The 13466-nt window shown below is 39.4% G+C and overlaps 1 protein-coding gene across 3 annotated transcripts in view; it reads right to left on the reverse strand.

The window, feature by feature from the left end:
- EHHADH (enoyl-CoA hydratase and 3-hydroxyacyl CoA dehydrogenase) overlaps positions 1–13466 on the reverse strand; it is a 94562-nt gene that overhangs the window by 33317 nt on the left and 47779 nt on the right. For all 3 annotated transcript variants that reach the window (XM_058426168.1, XM_032171821.2, XM_058426167.1), the window contains exon 4: positions 9990–10101. In XM_058426168.1, coding sequence (XP_058282151.1) covers positions 9990–10101 — 112 coding nt within the window. The remainder of the gene's footprint in view (positions 1–9989; positions 10102–13466) is intronic.

A 13466-nucleotide genomic window follows, 5' to 3' on the forward strand; every position in this document is an offset into this window, starting at 1 on the left:
AAGTTCAGTGAATTTTTTTTTTGGTAGTGTCTCTTTGAAAAGCAGTACTTGGGCAGTTTTCTGGAAGTAGCTCTGACAACAAGCTTTCAGATCTCCTCCTGGAGTAAGGAGTAGGGTAGGAAGTACATACGTGGTTTCCGGGGTCAAGTATCCTGTGTATAAAATCACTTCGTTAAGGAGAGAGTGAATCAGCCTACCCGGGTTAAGGGAACCAAGCAAACGCAAAATGGGACATGGAAACCTGGATACTATTAGAAAAGGATTTTGAGGTCAACTAAGCAGGGAGAATGTGAGCTACTCCCAGACGGACTAAAAATTTCTTTAGCTGTAATGATTTCTTCTGGCTTGGATTTCACCAAATTGGAAGAGTACCACTACTATTCTAACAGAGTCAATGGGATTCCAAGTACAGTCATATACCATATAATAACATTTCTGTCAACAACACATATATGATGGTGGTCCCATATGATTACAATATCATATTTTTACTGTACCTTTTCTATGTTTAGATGTGTTTAGATACATAAATACTTTCCATTGTGTTACAATTGCCTACAGTATTCAGTACAGTAACATGCTGTACAGGTTTGTAGCCTAGGAACAATAGGCCATACCATATAGCCTAGGTGTGTAATAGGCTATACCATCTAGGTTTGTGTAAGTAAACCACGATGGCCACATAACAACAAACTCGCCTAATGATTTCTCAGAATATATCTCGTTGTTCAATGATGCATAGCTGGACTTTTATCCTGTTTCAAAGAACTAAGGATCTAAAGACATGGCTCTGTATATCCAATCCAGATTCTTAGGCTGTCATTTAAAATTGTTTTTTCTTATGACGTCGTAAATGTAGATGACAACCACTGTCCAATGGGCTCTAATAAGAACCCTGTGTGCCCTAAGGGAACTGAGGCTGAGAGTTCTCTTCTCCAATCTGAGTAATCTCAATTTTTTCCAATTTTCTTGATAGCTTCTTTTCTAACCTTTACAATTTTTTTCCACACGGAACTCTTTCCAAATGTCATATTCAGGTTTTCCTAAAATTGTGCAGACTACTTAAAAAGACAGGTGTATAATTCTAATGTTAGCTTTCTTCTAATTCACTGTGACCTTTTCTATGCAAATCAAAACCCCATCATATTCTTACTGTTTTTACCTCTTTTCTGCATGTTAAAAATAGTTATGTTTCTTTAAGCAGTGCTTTGGGAAAAGGCCAATCCTAGTTCATTTTATTTCTTTTTGTCAAAGCCAGTTTTCCTGATTTCTTCCAATAATCTTTGTTTCAGGCAATACTGCAAATAGGGCCACAAAATTATTCAATATTCCCCCATATGCTTTAAGTTTCTGTAAACCCTCAAATTTACAGACTCATTTCACACTATTATGATTTCCTCCTATATTTTAGGCTTCTTTGCTTCCTATTTTGTCTTTTGCACAATAAATTGTCTCATGTGCTTTGAATTTCTGCAGTAGGTTGGATCCTAAGCATCCTTTTATGAGTTTGACATTACATATTTAAAATAGTTCACATTCTTTAAATTGTACTTATTATACCATTATAAGTTAAAACAATATCTAACTTGATTTATTGAAGGAAATAAATGTCATATTTCTGGTCTAACTCTCCTTTTATACACTACAGATTTATAAAATCATCCCCCCATTTAAAGGAAAGATCCATTTTTAATGCATATAGCCTCACAATATTTTTTTTCTTTTTTTTTTTTTTTTGAGATGGAGTCTCACTGTCACCCAGGCTGGAGTGCAGTGGCGCAATCTCGGCTCACTGCAACCTCTGCTTCCCGAGTTCAAGCGATTCTCCTGCCTCAGTCTCTCGAGTAGTTGGTACTACAGGCGCATGCCACCACCCCTGGCTACTTTTTTGTATTTTTAGTGGAGACGAGGTTTCACCATGTTGACCAGGCTGGTATCAAACTCCTGACCTTAGATGATCCACCTGCATTGGACTCCAAAAGTGCTGGGATTACAGGCGTGAGCCACCATGCCCGGCCCGCCTCACATTATTTTCTAATTTGGCTAATGTATACACAATTTTGTATCATGGTTTCTATGTCAAAAGATATGGATTTCTACTAGCAGTTCTCAAAGTGGTCTTAGGACCCCTTTGAGAGAACTCCAAAAAGCTTGTGTTTATGTAGGTTATATCTATCAATATTTACTGTATTAGAAATTAAAACTGCAAGCTTTTGTCTGGGTGTAGAAATTACAAGGCCGGATGTGGTGGCTCACACCTGTAATCCCAGCACTTTGGGAGGCCAAGGTGGGAGGATCACCTGAGGTCAGGAGTTTGAGACCAGCCTGGCCAACATGGTGCCCCCCGCCCCGTTTCTACTAAAAATACAAAAATTGTCTGGGTGTGGCACGAGCCTGTGGTCCCAGCTACTTGGGAGGCTGAAGCAGGATAAGTGCTTGAACCCGGGAGGCAGAGGCCGCAGTGAGCCGAGATCGTGCCACTGCACTCCAGCCTGGGTGACAGTTGGAGATACTATCTCGGAAAAAAAAAAAAAAAAAGAAAAATCACTGCAAGCTTTAAAAATGTTTTTTTATCAGTTCATTTTAAAATAATAAACTCACTGCATGTTAGCATACATGTTTTTATGCAAAATAATTATATAAAAAATTTAAAAATTAGTGAGAAGAGTGCAATTGTTTTATATTTTTGCAAATTTATTTACCGTCTGATTTAACAGAAGACAGCTGCATTCTCATTCTCCTATTGCTTCTGCATTCAATCTGTTGTGATATCACACGGCATATTACAGTCTCTGGAAAATTCCACTACACATTTGTGAGAAAGGCAAGTAATGTCTTATTATTACGAAAATAGATCTGATCTCAAGGACTCTGTAAAGGTCTTAGGCCACACCCAAGAGTCCCTGGACCACACTTTAAGAAACTTGAGATTTAGATCATCATTCTTCATAAATATTACATAGCATCCTAGTATGTGAATGTTCCACAGCATTTACTTGTGGCTGGTATAATTTTAGTTCCTTTGAAAGTAACCTTTCGTTTTATTTGTTTTTATCCTTGGGAAGCTTGCGGGATTCTATTTTCTGGAAGTTTAAAATCTTTACCAAGACACATCAAAGAATTATCTCCTCATCAGTTTTTCCAGGAAAACGGCATGCTTGTTAAAGTACAATCTCTGATGCTATTTAATGTCTGAAGAATTTCTTCTATTTTTTCTTTTGGTTATTGCTTTCATTTTTTTTGCCTTGTGCTTTGGGAGCGCTTATTATTCAAAGAAGAGATCTCTGGTATGTACCTTCCATGTCTGCTATCTTTATTTACATTTTATTTATCTTTTTGTTAAATTCTTCAGAATTCTTTTGATGTGTCCCTTTTTATCCTCTATGTTGCTGATTCTGTAATCTATCCTATCACATCTTTTTATTGCTTCAAAAAAATTATTTTGGCTGAGGTTTTGATTTTAAATATGGTGTTCTTATTTAACAAAATATTTTCTTTTCTAATTTAGAATAATGTGAGTTTTCTAAAATTTTTTGTTTTCTTTAATGTTTCAGCAAACAGACGTTTACGTTTCTTTTTTTTTAAGTCAAAAAATATTTTCGTAGGTTTTAGGGTTGTAGTTGTTTCAGTTTTAAGAATTTTTTTGTGTGTGTTTCTTTTGGTCATAGAACAATATTTGCTGATATTAATTATTTCTGCCTGAGAGCCTTGAGGTGCCAGTACTAAAAAATATATAGAGAAAACCCACCTGGACCTACAACTAAAAGGCAGGCAGGATAAAGATGTTACTCCCAATTCCTCTTTCCTCCCACAGTATTCTGGGTAGTAAGAGGTATCCCACCAAAGTCTAGAGCTCAAAGCCTGTCCCGTGAATGAGTTTAGAGAAACTCATCAGGGCTGGGGCCAAGCTTTACGAGAATACAGCAGAGCTTTCTATGCTTTTCTGTGAACAAAGAGGGCAGTGCCTAGAAAATAAAACAGAAAGAGGAGCAGGACACTGCAGTCCTGTCAGTTGATTGGACAGAGAACATCAGCGAACGAACTGCAATATGATCAGGCATATCCTTTGTGGTTACTGCTAAAGATTCGTTCATTTTCAGATGGCATTCTAAGGAAATTGTGGAGGAGGTTGCTGTTGTAATCACTCTACTTTCCAGAATTACCTCTCTTATGGATTTCAGAAGATCAGAAAGGGTTAGCCACCTCAACCTATTTACTTATTAGGTTGGCACTTTTTTTCCTCATTCACATCAGTAGGGAATCTTCAACTTTCACAATTTAACTAATCTTTTTCTTTAACACCCTTTCTTAGAAAAAAAAAAATTTCGGCCGGGCGCGGTGGCTCACACCTGTAATCCCAGCACTTTGGGAGGCCAAGGCGGGTGGCTCACTTGAGGTCAGCAGTTTGAGACCAGCCTGGTCAACGTGGTGAAACCTTGTCTCTACTAAAAATACAAAAAATTAGCCAGGTGTGGTGGCATGTGCCTGTAATCCCAGCTACTGGGGAGGCTGAAGCAGGAGAATCACTTGAACCCAGGAGGTGGAGGTTGTGGTAAGCTGAGATTGTGCCACTGCATTCCAGTTTGGGAGACAGAATGAGACCCTGTCACCAAAAAAAAAAAAAAGAAAAAAAAAAAAAGAAAAAAAATATTTTCCAAACCAAAGCAGGATTCTGAATATCATGATTACTAATAGCTTTCGCATTAGTAGCATATTAATGCTGTAACAAATTACCACAAACTTAGAGGCTTAAAACACACATTTACTATCTTATAGTTTAAGATGTCAAAAGTCTAAAATAGGTCAGCAGAAGGTGTTCCTTCTGGATGGTGTAAGAAAGAATGTTTTCCTTGTCTTTTCCAGCTTCTAGAAGCTGCCTACATTACTTGGCTTGTGACCTCTCCCGCCATCTTCAAAGCCGGCCCATAGTGTCTTCTCTCTTCTCTGACCTCCTGCTTCCCTCTTATAAGGACCCTTGTGATAAAATGGGCTAAGCTAGATAGTCCAGGGTAATCTCCCTCTCAAGATCTTTAATGTAATCACACGTACAAAGGTTCTTTTGAATGTAACATAATATATTCACAGGTTCTGGGAATTAGGATATGGACATCTTTGGGGGCCAGATACCATTTATGAAATGTGGTCTGTTTAACAGGCACTATATCAGAAGCATGTCACGTTATTTCATTATTCCTTAAAACAACCATGTGGTTGTTTACTGATGAGAAAACAGAGGCTTAGAGGAGTTCAGAAGACCTCTCTCTCCTAAACCCCAGGCCTGTCTATCCAATTGTCTATTTGACATCTCCACTTGGATGTGTAACAGGCCTCTCAAACTTAACATGTCCCAAATGAAGCTCTTGTGATACTTCCATAAAACCTGCTCTATCAGCAGAAATCCCAGTCTTAGTGATGGAACCATCCTTCCAGCCACTCACTCCGGCCATTAGATCATCCTTGACTCTCCTCTTTCTCTCACATCTCGCATCTGCTCTATCACAAAATCCTGTTGGCTCTACCTTCAAAATATCTCCAGAATCTGACCATATCTTATGATTTACATTGCCACCACTCAGATCCAAGCCCCCATCATCTCTCCCTTGGATTATGATAGCAGCCCTCGGTCTTCCTGTTTTTGTCCTTGTCTCCAATTAGTATATTTTCAACAGCCAGAGTGATTTTTTAAAAACCTAAGTGAGAGCATGTTACTCCTCTGCTTGAAACACTCCAATGCCTTTCTTCCTCATTCACAAGAAAAGCCAAAGTTCTTTCTATAACCTTCCAAGCCCAACAAGATATGGCTTCATCCTCTGCTACTTTTCCCCTGACTCATTTCATTCCAGTTACATTGACCTTCTTGCTGTTCTTTGAACATTCCAAGCATGTCCCTGCCTCAGGGCTTTGTACTTGCTATTTTCTCTATGTGGGATTTCTTCCTCCAGATACTGGCATAACAAGCTTCCTTATCGTCTTCAGGTCTTTACTCAGATGTCATTTTGTAGGGAAGCCTTTTCCAGCTACCCTACCTGAAATATTAATTCACCTCCCATTCCTAACATTTTATATCTCTCCCTTTCTGTTTTGTGTTTTCTTAGCACTTATCTCCATCTATCTATCTATCTATCTATCTATCTATCTATCTATCTATCTATCTATCTATCTATCTATCTAAATTATATAATAGGTAGGCATATGTGTGTGCATACAGTTGTGGTGGCTAGTCTCCAAAGTGACCCCCAGCAAGTCTAACCACTTGGTATTCAAGCTTCCTCCCATATTGAATAGAGAAGAACTGCATAGCCAATAGGAGAGTTTAGAAAAGATGGCATGTGACTCTAATGCTAGGTCATAAAAGACACTGTGGTGTCTTTCTGGAGGAAGCGAGCTGTCACATTGTGCGAATACTCAGGAAGCTCTATGGAGAGGTCCCCGTACATAGGAAAGGAAGCCTCCTGCCAAGGTCAGCACCGTCTAGTCATCCATGTGACTGGGTCATCTTGAAAGTAGATCCTCCAGGCTGGGCGCAGTGGCTTATGCCTGTAATCCCAGCGCTTTGGGAGGCTGAGGCAGGTGGATCACCTGAGGTCAGGAGTTCAAGACCAGCCTGGCCAACATGGTGAAACCCTGTCTCTACTAATAATACAAAAATTAGTCGGGTGTGGTGGCACACGCCTGTAATCCCAGTTACTCAGGAAGGCTGACGCAGGAGAATCACTTGAACCCAGGAGATGGAAGTTACAGTGAGCCAAGATTGTGCCACTGCACTCCAGCCTGGGTGACAAGAGTGAAACTCCATCAAAGAAAGAAAGAAAGAAAGAAAGGAAGGAAGGAAGGAAGGAAAGAAAGAAAAGAAAGAAAGAAAAAGAAAGAAAGAAAAGAAAGAAAAAGAAAGGAAGAAAGAAAGAAAGAAAGAAAGACAGACAGACAGTAGATCCTCCAGTGCTAGTCAAGCCTTCAGATGACTACAGCCCTAGTCACAGTGTCTTGACTCCAATCTCATGACAAACCCTGAGCTATACCCCAAGTAAGCTGCTCCCAAATTCCTGACACAGAAACTAGGAAAAAAAAAAGTGTAAATTAAACCGTGACTTAACAATGAATCTGAGAGTCATCTCACTTTGAAAGCTGTGAGGAAAAGGACATTTTTGAATTGATGAAATATGACAATGATGATTATTGTGATTATTGTTCTGTTCTTCATATCATCTCCATGAAGGCAGAAATTTTGTTGGTTCAGTTCACTACTATAGGCCTAATGCCTAGAAAAGGGCCCAGCATATGAGAGAAAATTAATAATTGCTGGATGAATAAATAAAAATTAAGTTGCACAAGGCATATTATTTATATGTGGTAGAGCTGGGAGTCAAAGCCAGGTCTTTGATTCTAAAGCTTGTGCTCTTTTTATTGTCTGTTCTTCAGGATATAGTCTAATACCAATATCTTCATCTCATTTTTCTTCAATTTTCCTCTTTTACTAAAAAAGACAGATCTTTGGGTATAATAATATATACCTGGCTGGGTGCAGCAGCTCACGCCTGTAATCCCAGCACTTTGGGGGGCCAAGGCGGGTGGATCACCTGAGGTCGGTAGTTCGAGACCAGCCTGACCAACATGGAGAAACCCCGACTCTACTAAAAATACAAAATTAGCTGGGCGTGGTGGTGCATGCCTGTAATCCCAGCTACTTGGGAGGCTGAGGCAGGAGAATCGCTTGAACTCAGGAGGCAGAGGTTGTGGTGAGCTCAGATCACACTATTGCATCCCAGTCTGGGCAACAAGAGTGAAACTCCATCTCAAAAAAAAAAAAAAAAAAAATAGGTCGGGCCCAGTGGCTCACGCCTGTAATCCCAGCACTTTGGGAGGCCGAGGCAGGCAGATCACCTGAGGTCAGGAGTTTGAGACAAGCCTGACCAACATGGAGAAACCCTGTCTCTACTAAAAATACAAAAATTAGCCAGGTGTGGAGGTGCATGCCTGTAATCCCAGCTATTTGGGAGGCTGAGGCAGGAGAATTGCTTGAACCTGGGAGGTGGAGGTTGTGGTGAGTTGAGATCGCACCATTGCACTCCAGCCTGGGCAACTAGAGCAAAACTCCATCTCAAAAAAAAAATTATAAATAATAATAATATATATCTAACAATTATAGAGTTATTACCATGTGTAGGGCTGTCCTAAGGACATTGTATGTATTAACTTATCCAATTTTCACCACACCACCATATGGTAGGTACTACTCCTAGGTACATTTATAAAGAAAATAAGGCACAAAAAAGTAAAATGACTGACCGAAATTCTTATTATTAGCTATATCTGTTTGAAATATATTGTTGTATACGTTCTTTCTTCTAAACTTACCTCAACTGAAAGTCTCTTTAATGTCTTACAAACAAATATATGGTAAACCTGAGGCAGAAGAATCACTTGAACCTAGGAGGCGGAGGTTGCAGTGAGCAGAGATCACTCCACTGCATTCCAGCCTGGCGACAGAGAGACTCCGTCTCAAAAAAAAAAAAAAAAAAAAAAAAATATATATATATATATATACACACACACATACACAGAGAGAGAGAGAGAAAGACAGTAAATCCAGGGTCTCTAAATGTGGTCTAGTGTTGTAGTGTTCACATTCTCTATTGAAAAAGAACAACTTAAAAAGCACTGGGCTGGCTCACACCTGTAATCCCAGCACTTTTGGGAGGCCAAGGCAGCCGAATCACCTGAGGTTGGGAGTTTGAGACCAGCCTGACCAACATGGAGAAACCCCGTCTCCACTAAAAGTACAAAATTAGCCGGGCATGGTAGCACATGCCTGTAATCCCAGTCACTTGGGAGGCTGAGGCAGGAGAATCGCTTGAACCTGGGAGGTGGAGGTTGCCATGAGCCGAGATCACACCACTGCACTCCAGCCTGGGCTACGAGAGCGAAACTCCGTCTCAAAAAAAAAGAAAATAAAAAGAACAACTTGCATTTCTAGCTAATATCTTAATACTTGCAAATGAAAAATTTAGTCTTTTTCATACTAAAATTTGAAAACATACCTTGAAAATTATGGTTTTCTCATTTATATTACAATTTTTTTTTTTTTTGAGACGGAGTCTCACTCTGTTGCCCATGCTGGAGTGCAGTGGCGCGATCTCGGCTCACTGCAAGCTCCACCTCCCGGGTTCACACCATTCTCCCGCCTCAGCCTCCCGAGTAGCTGGCACTACAGGCGCCTGCCACCACGCCTGGCTAATTTTTTGTATTTTTAGTAGAGATGGGGTTTCACTGTGTTAGCCAGGATGATCTCGATCTCCTGACCTCGTGATCCATCCACCTCGACCTCCCAAAGTGCTGGGATTAGAGGCGTGAGCCACCGCACCCGGCCTACAATTTTTTTTTTAGACGAGTCTCACTCTGTTGCCCAGGCTGGAGTGCAGTGGCGTGGTCTCAGCTCACCGCAACCTCCGCTTCCTGGGTTCAAGCCATTCTCCTGCCTCAGTCTCCCGAGTAGCTGGGATTACAGGTGCCTGCCACCATGCCCGGGTAATTTTTTTGTATTTTAATAGAGATGGGGTTTCACCATGCTGGTTTCCAACTCCTGACCTCAAGTGATCTGCCCATCTTGGCCTCCCAAAGTGCTGGGATTACAGGCATGAGCCACCGCGCCCAGCCTATATTACAATTTCTAAATTAGTTCTGAATATAATGCACTCTATGTGAACACCAATGTTTATGAATAGTCACTTGAACTGAAATAAAATCCTAAATTTGATTCACTCTTTGCATGCACTTTCATTTAAAAGGCTCTCACATTTGATCTTCATGATAACGTTTGGGAAGCTCAGAAAGGTATTTCTCCATATTACAGATCAGAAAATCGAGAGGCCAAGAAGTTCAAGAATGCTTTTACGGTTACATAGGGAGTAGGTGGTCAAGCCAGAATTTTTCTAAATCCAGTCCAATTCTTCACACTAATCTAGACAGTTGTTGCCAAGGTCTGTACTGACCTGAGGTAATTAAGTCAAGTGCAGCAGGAACTCCAATGAGTCTGGGGAGAAGCTGGGTTCCTCTTGCACCAGGGAGAAGTCCCAGTGTAACTTCTGGTAAGCCAACTTGAGCCTATCAAAGATTGAAGGCATAAAGGCCATTAGCATGAGATGATATGTTCAGAGTTAAGGCAAGCATTTCCCTGGATTTCCTGTGTTCTCAAAAGCACGGTTTCATTGAATTCAGCAAGATTTCTACAGGGCAAATTAGTGCACATCCTTTTCTTCAGCAGCATAAACAGAGCTGTGCTGTCCCTAACTCTTCATGTTGAAACACATTTTTAGCTTCTTACACATTTATTCTCTGACTGTAATATGACCTGTCTCAGCCAACAAAAATAATAGTCTCCGGAAACAACTTTCTGGAGTCCTGCAAGAATCAGGAAACACAAAAAAGTGAAAAGACAACCCACAGAATGGGACAGAATACTTACAAATTATATATCTGATATAGAATTTCTATCTAGAATATATAAAGAACTTGACAAATCAATAATAAAAGACAAATAACCAGTTAAAAATGGGCAAAGGATCTGGATAGACATTTCTCCAAAGAAGAGATACAAATGGTCAGTAAGCACTTGAAAAGACACTCAGTATCATTAGCCATCAGAGGAATACAAATCAAAACCACAAGATAACACTTTATACCCACTAAGATGGCTATTTAAAAAAAACGACAGACAATAACAGGTGTTGGAGAGGATATGGAGAATACAGAATCCTCATACATTGCTAGTGGGAATATAAAACAGAGTAGATAGACACTTTGGAAAACAATCCGGCAGTTCCTTAAATATTAAACATAGAGTTACAATATGACCCATCAAATCCATTCCTGGGTACATACCCAAGAGAAATGAAAACATATGCCCACAAAAATCTTGTATACAAATTTATTGGCATCATGGTTCATAAAAGCCAAAAACGTAGAAGCAACCCAAATGTCCATCAATGATTAGTGGATAAATGAAAGGTGGTATATCCATACAATGGAATATTATTCAGCAATATCAATAAAGAACTGATTCATGCTACAACGTGGATGAACCTTGAAAACATGCTAAACAAAAAAAGCCAGTCATAGGAGACCACATATTGTATGATTCCGTTTATATGAAATATCCAGAATAAGCAAATCTATAGAGACAGAAAGTAGATTAGTGGGTGCTTAGGATAGCAGGAGAAGGTGATGGAGGATTACTGCTAAAGGATACAAGGTTTCTTTTTGGAGTGATAAAATGTTCTAAAATGTACTGCGATAATGGTTGCACAACTCTGAGAATATGCTCATATACCATTGAATTGTACACTTTAAATGTATGAATTGTATGGTATGCAAATTACATCTCGAAAAGGCTGTTATTTTTTTTTAAAGTCAGACAGTAATCTCAGTCCAGACAAGAAAGTGAGCTTGAGTCCTTTATTACATTGCCTTTCTTGGCAATTCCATTTAAAAGTGGCTAAGGATCTGTTAGCCACTTACAGGTACAAGGGTGACAGGAGGGTACTTAAATGCAGACTGCCATTTACCCAGATTGTGATTCTAGCAGTTCCAAAATACCTCACATATGTGAGGCCTGTCTTACATGAGGTTTTCCTAATAGTCAATCACCATTATTTCCATCACTGCCCATCTCTACCTGTTTACTTATTGCTAGTAACTCAGATCTGCACTCAGGGTACAGAAGGTTATGGTAAGAGGGACACAGAAAAGGAGCATGTATTTATTTATAAGCATTTATAAAAATTAAAACACCACTGGGAAATGGTTAAATAAATTCTGGTATAGCTATGATTGAATATTATGCTGCCACTTATAATGATTTTTTTTTTCTTTTTGAGACAGAGTTTCACTCTTGTTGCCCAGGCTGGAGTGCAATGGTGCGATCTCGGCTCATTGCAACCTCCGCCTCCTGGGTTCAAGCGAGTCTCCTGCCTCAGCTCCCGAGTAGCTGGGATTACAGGCATGTGCTACCACACCCAGCTAATTTTGTATTTTTAGTAGAGACGGGGTTTCTCCATGTTGGTCCGGCTGGTCTTGAACTCCTGACCTCAGGTGATCCACCTGCCTCAGCCTCCCAAAGTGCTGGGATTACAAGTGTGAGCCACCGAGCCCGGCCTATAATGATATTTTTAAGGAATATTTACCAGAAGATTAACATGATTTCTCCTCAGAAGCCACAGCGGCCAGAAGGCATGAAATGACATACACAAAGTGCCGAAAGAAAACAACTGTCAGTCAAGAATTCTATATCCAACAAAACTATCCTCTGAAAATGAAGGCAAAATTAACACATTCCCAGATGAAGAAAAACTGATTTTGTTGTTAGTATAGTTGCCCTATAAGAAATACTTCAGGCTGTAATGAAAAGACACTAGACAGTAATCTAGACAGTAACTTGAATTCACATGAAGAAATAAAGAACACTGATAAAGAGTAACTGCATGGGTAAATATAAAATACAGTAATAATGTATTTTTCATTTGTAATTCCTCTTTTTCTTATCTGATTTAGGACCACTATGTAAAGCGACAATGATAAATCTATGTTAAGCGGTACATAATGTATAAAGATATAACTTGTGACAATAATAGCATAAAGGGGCAAGTAATGGAGGCTACAGAGGAGCAAATTTTTGTATATTATTAAAATTCAGTCAGCATTAATCTGAACTACATTGTCATAAATTAAGATGTTAATTGTAATCACCAAGTTAACTACCATTAAGAAAATAATTAAAAATATATATAGTAAAAGAAACAACAAGAAAGTTAGAAGGGTACACTTTTCCATTTAACACAAAAGCAAGAGTAACGGAGGAAATGAACAAAAAAACCAAAAAGCATAGAAAACAAATAGCAAAATGACAGAAGTATGTTCTTCCTTATCAGTAATTACATTAAATATAAGCGTATTAAGTTCTCTAAAATACAGAGATTGGCAGAATAAAGAATATTTAATTATGGGTTAAATATTATAGTATAAAAATAGAGTATAAACTAAATACAATAAAAGTCCACATGTGGTTTTTTTTGTTGTTGTTTGTTTTGAGATGGAGACTCGCTCTGTCACCAGGCTGGAGTGCAGTGGCGCAATCTCGGCTTACTGCAACCTCCACCTCCCAGGTTCAAGCGATTCTCCTGCCTCAGCCTCCCGAGTAGCTGGGACTACAGGCACGTGCCAGCATGCCCAGCTAATTTTTGTATTGTTAGTAGAGATGGGGTTTCATCATGTTGGCCAGGATGGTCTCGATCTCCTGACTTTGTGATCTGCCTGCCTCGGCCTCCCAAAGTGCTGGGATTACAGGCATGAGCCACCACGCCCGGCCAATGTACTTTTTTTTAAAGGACATTTTTCAAAGGAAAAAGAATCTGTAAGAAAAAATTACATACAAAAAAGACTAGAATGAAATAGAATGCTAATAGTGGTTATTT

Source organism: Hylobates moloch, unplaced genomic scaffold (assembly GCF_009828535.3).
Source record: "Hylobates moloch isolate HMO894 unplaced genomic scaffold, HMol_V3 SCAFFOLD_13, whole genome shotgun sequence".
Classification (NCBI taxonomy): Eukaryota; Metazoa; Chordata; class Mammalia; order Primates; family Hylobatidae; genus Hylobates; species Hylobates moloch.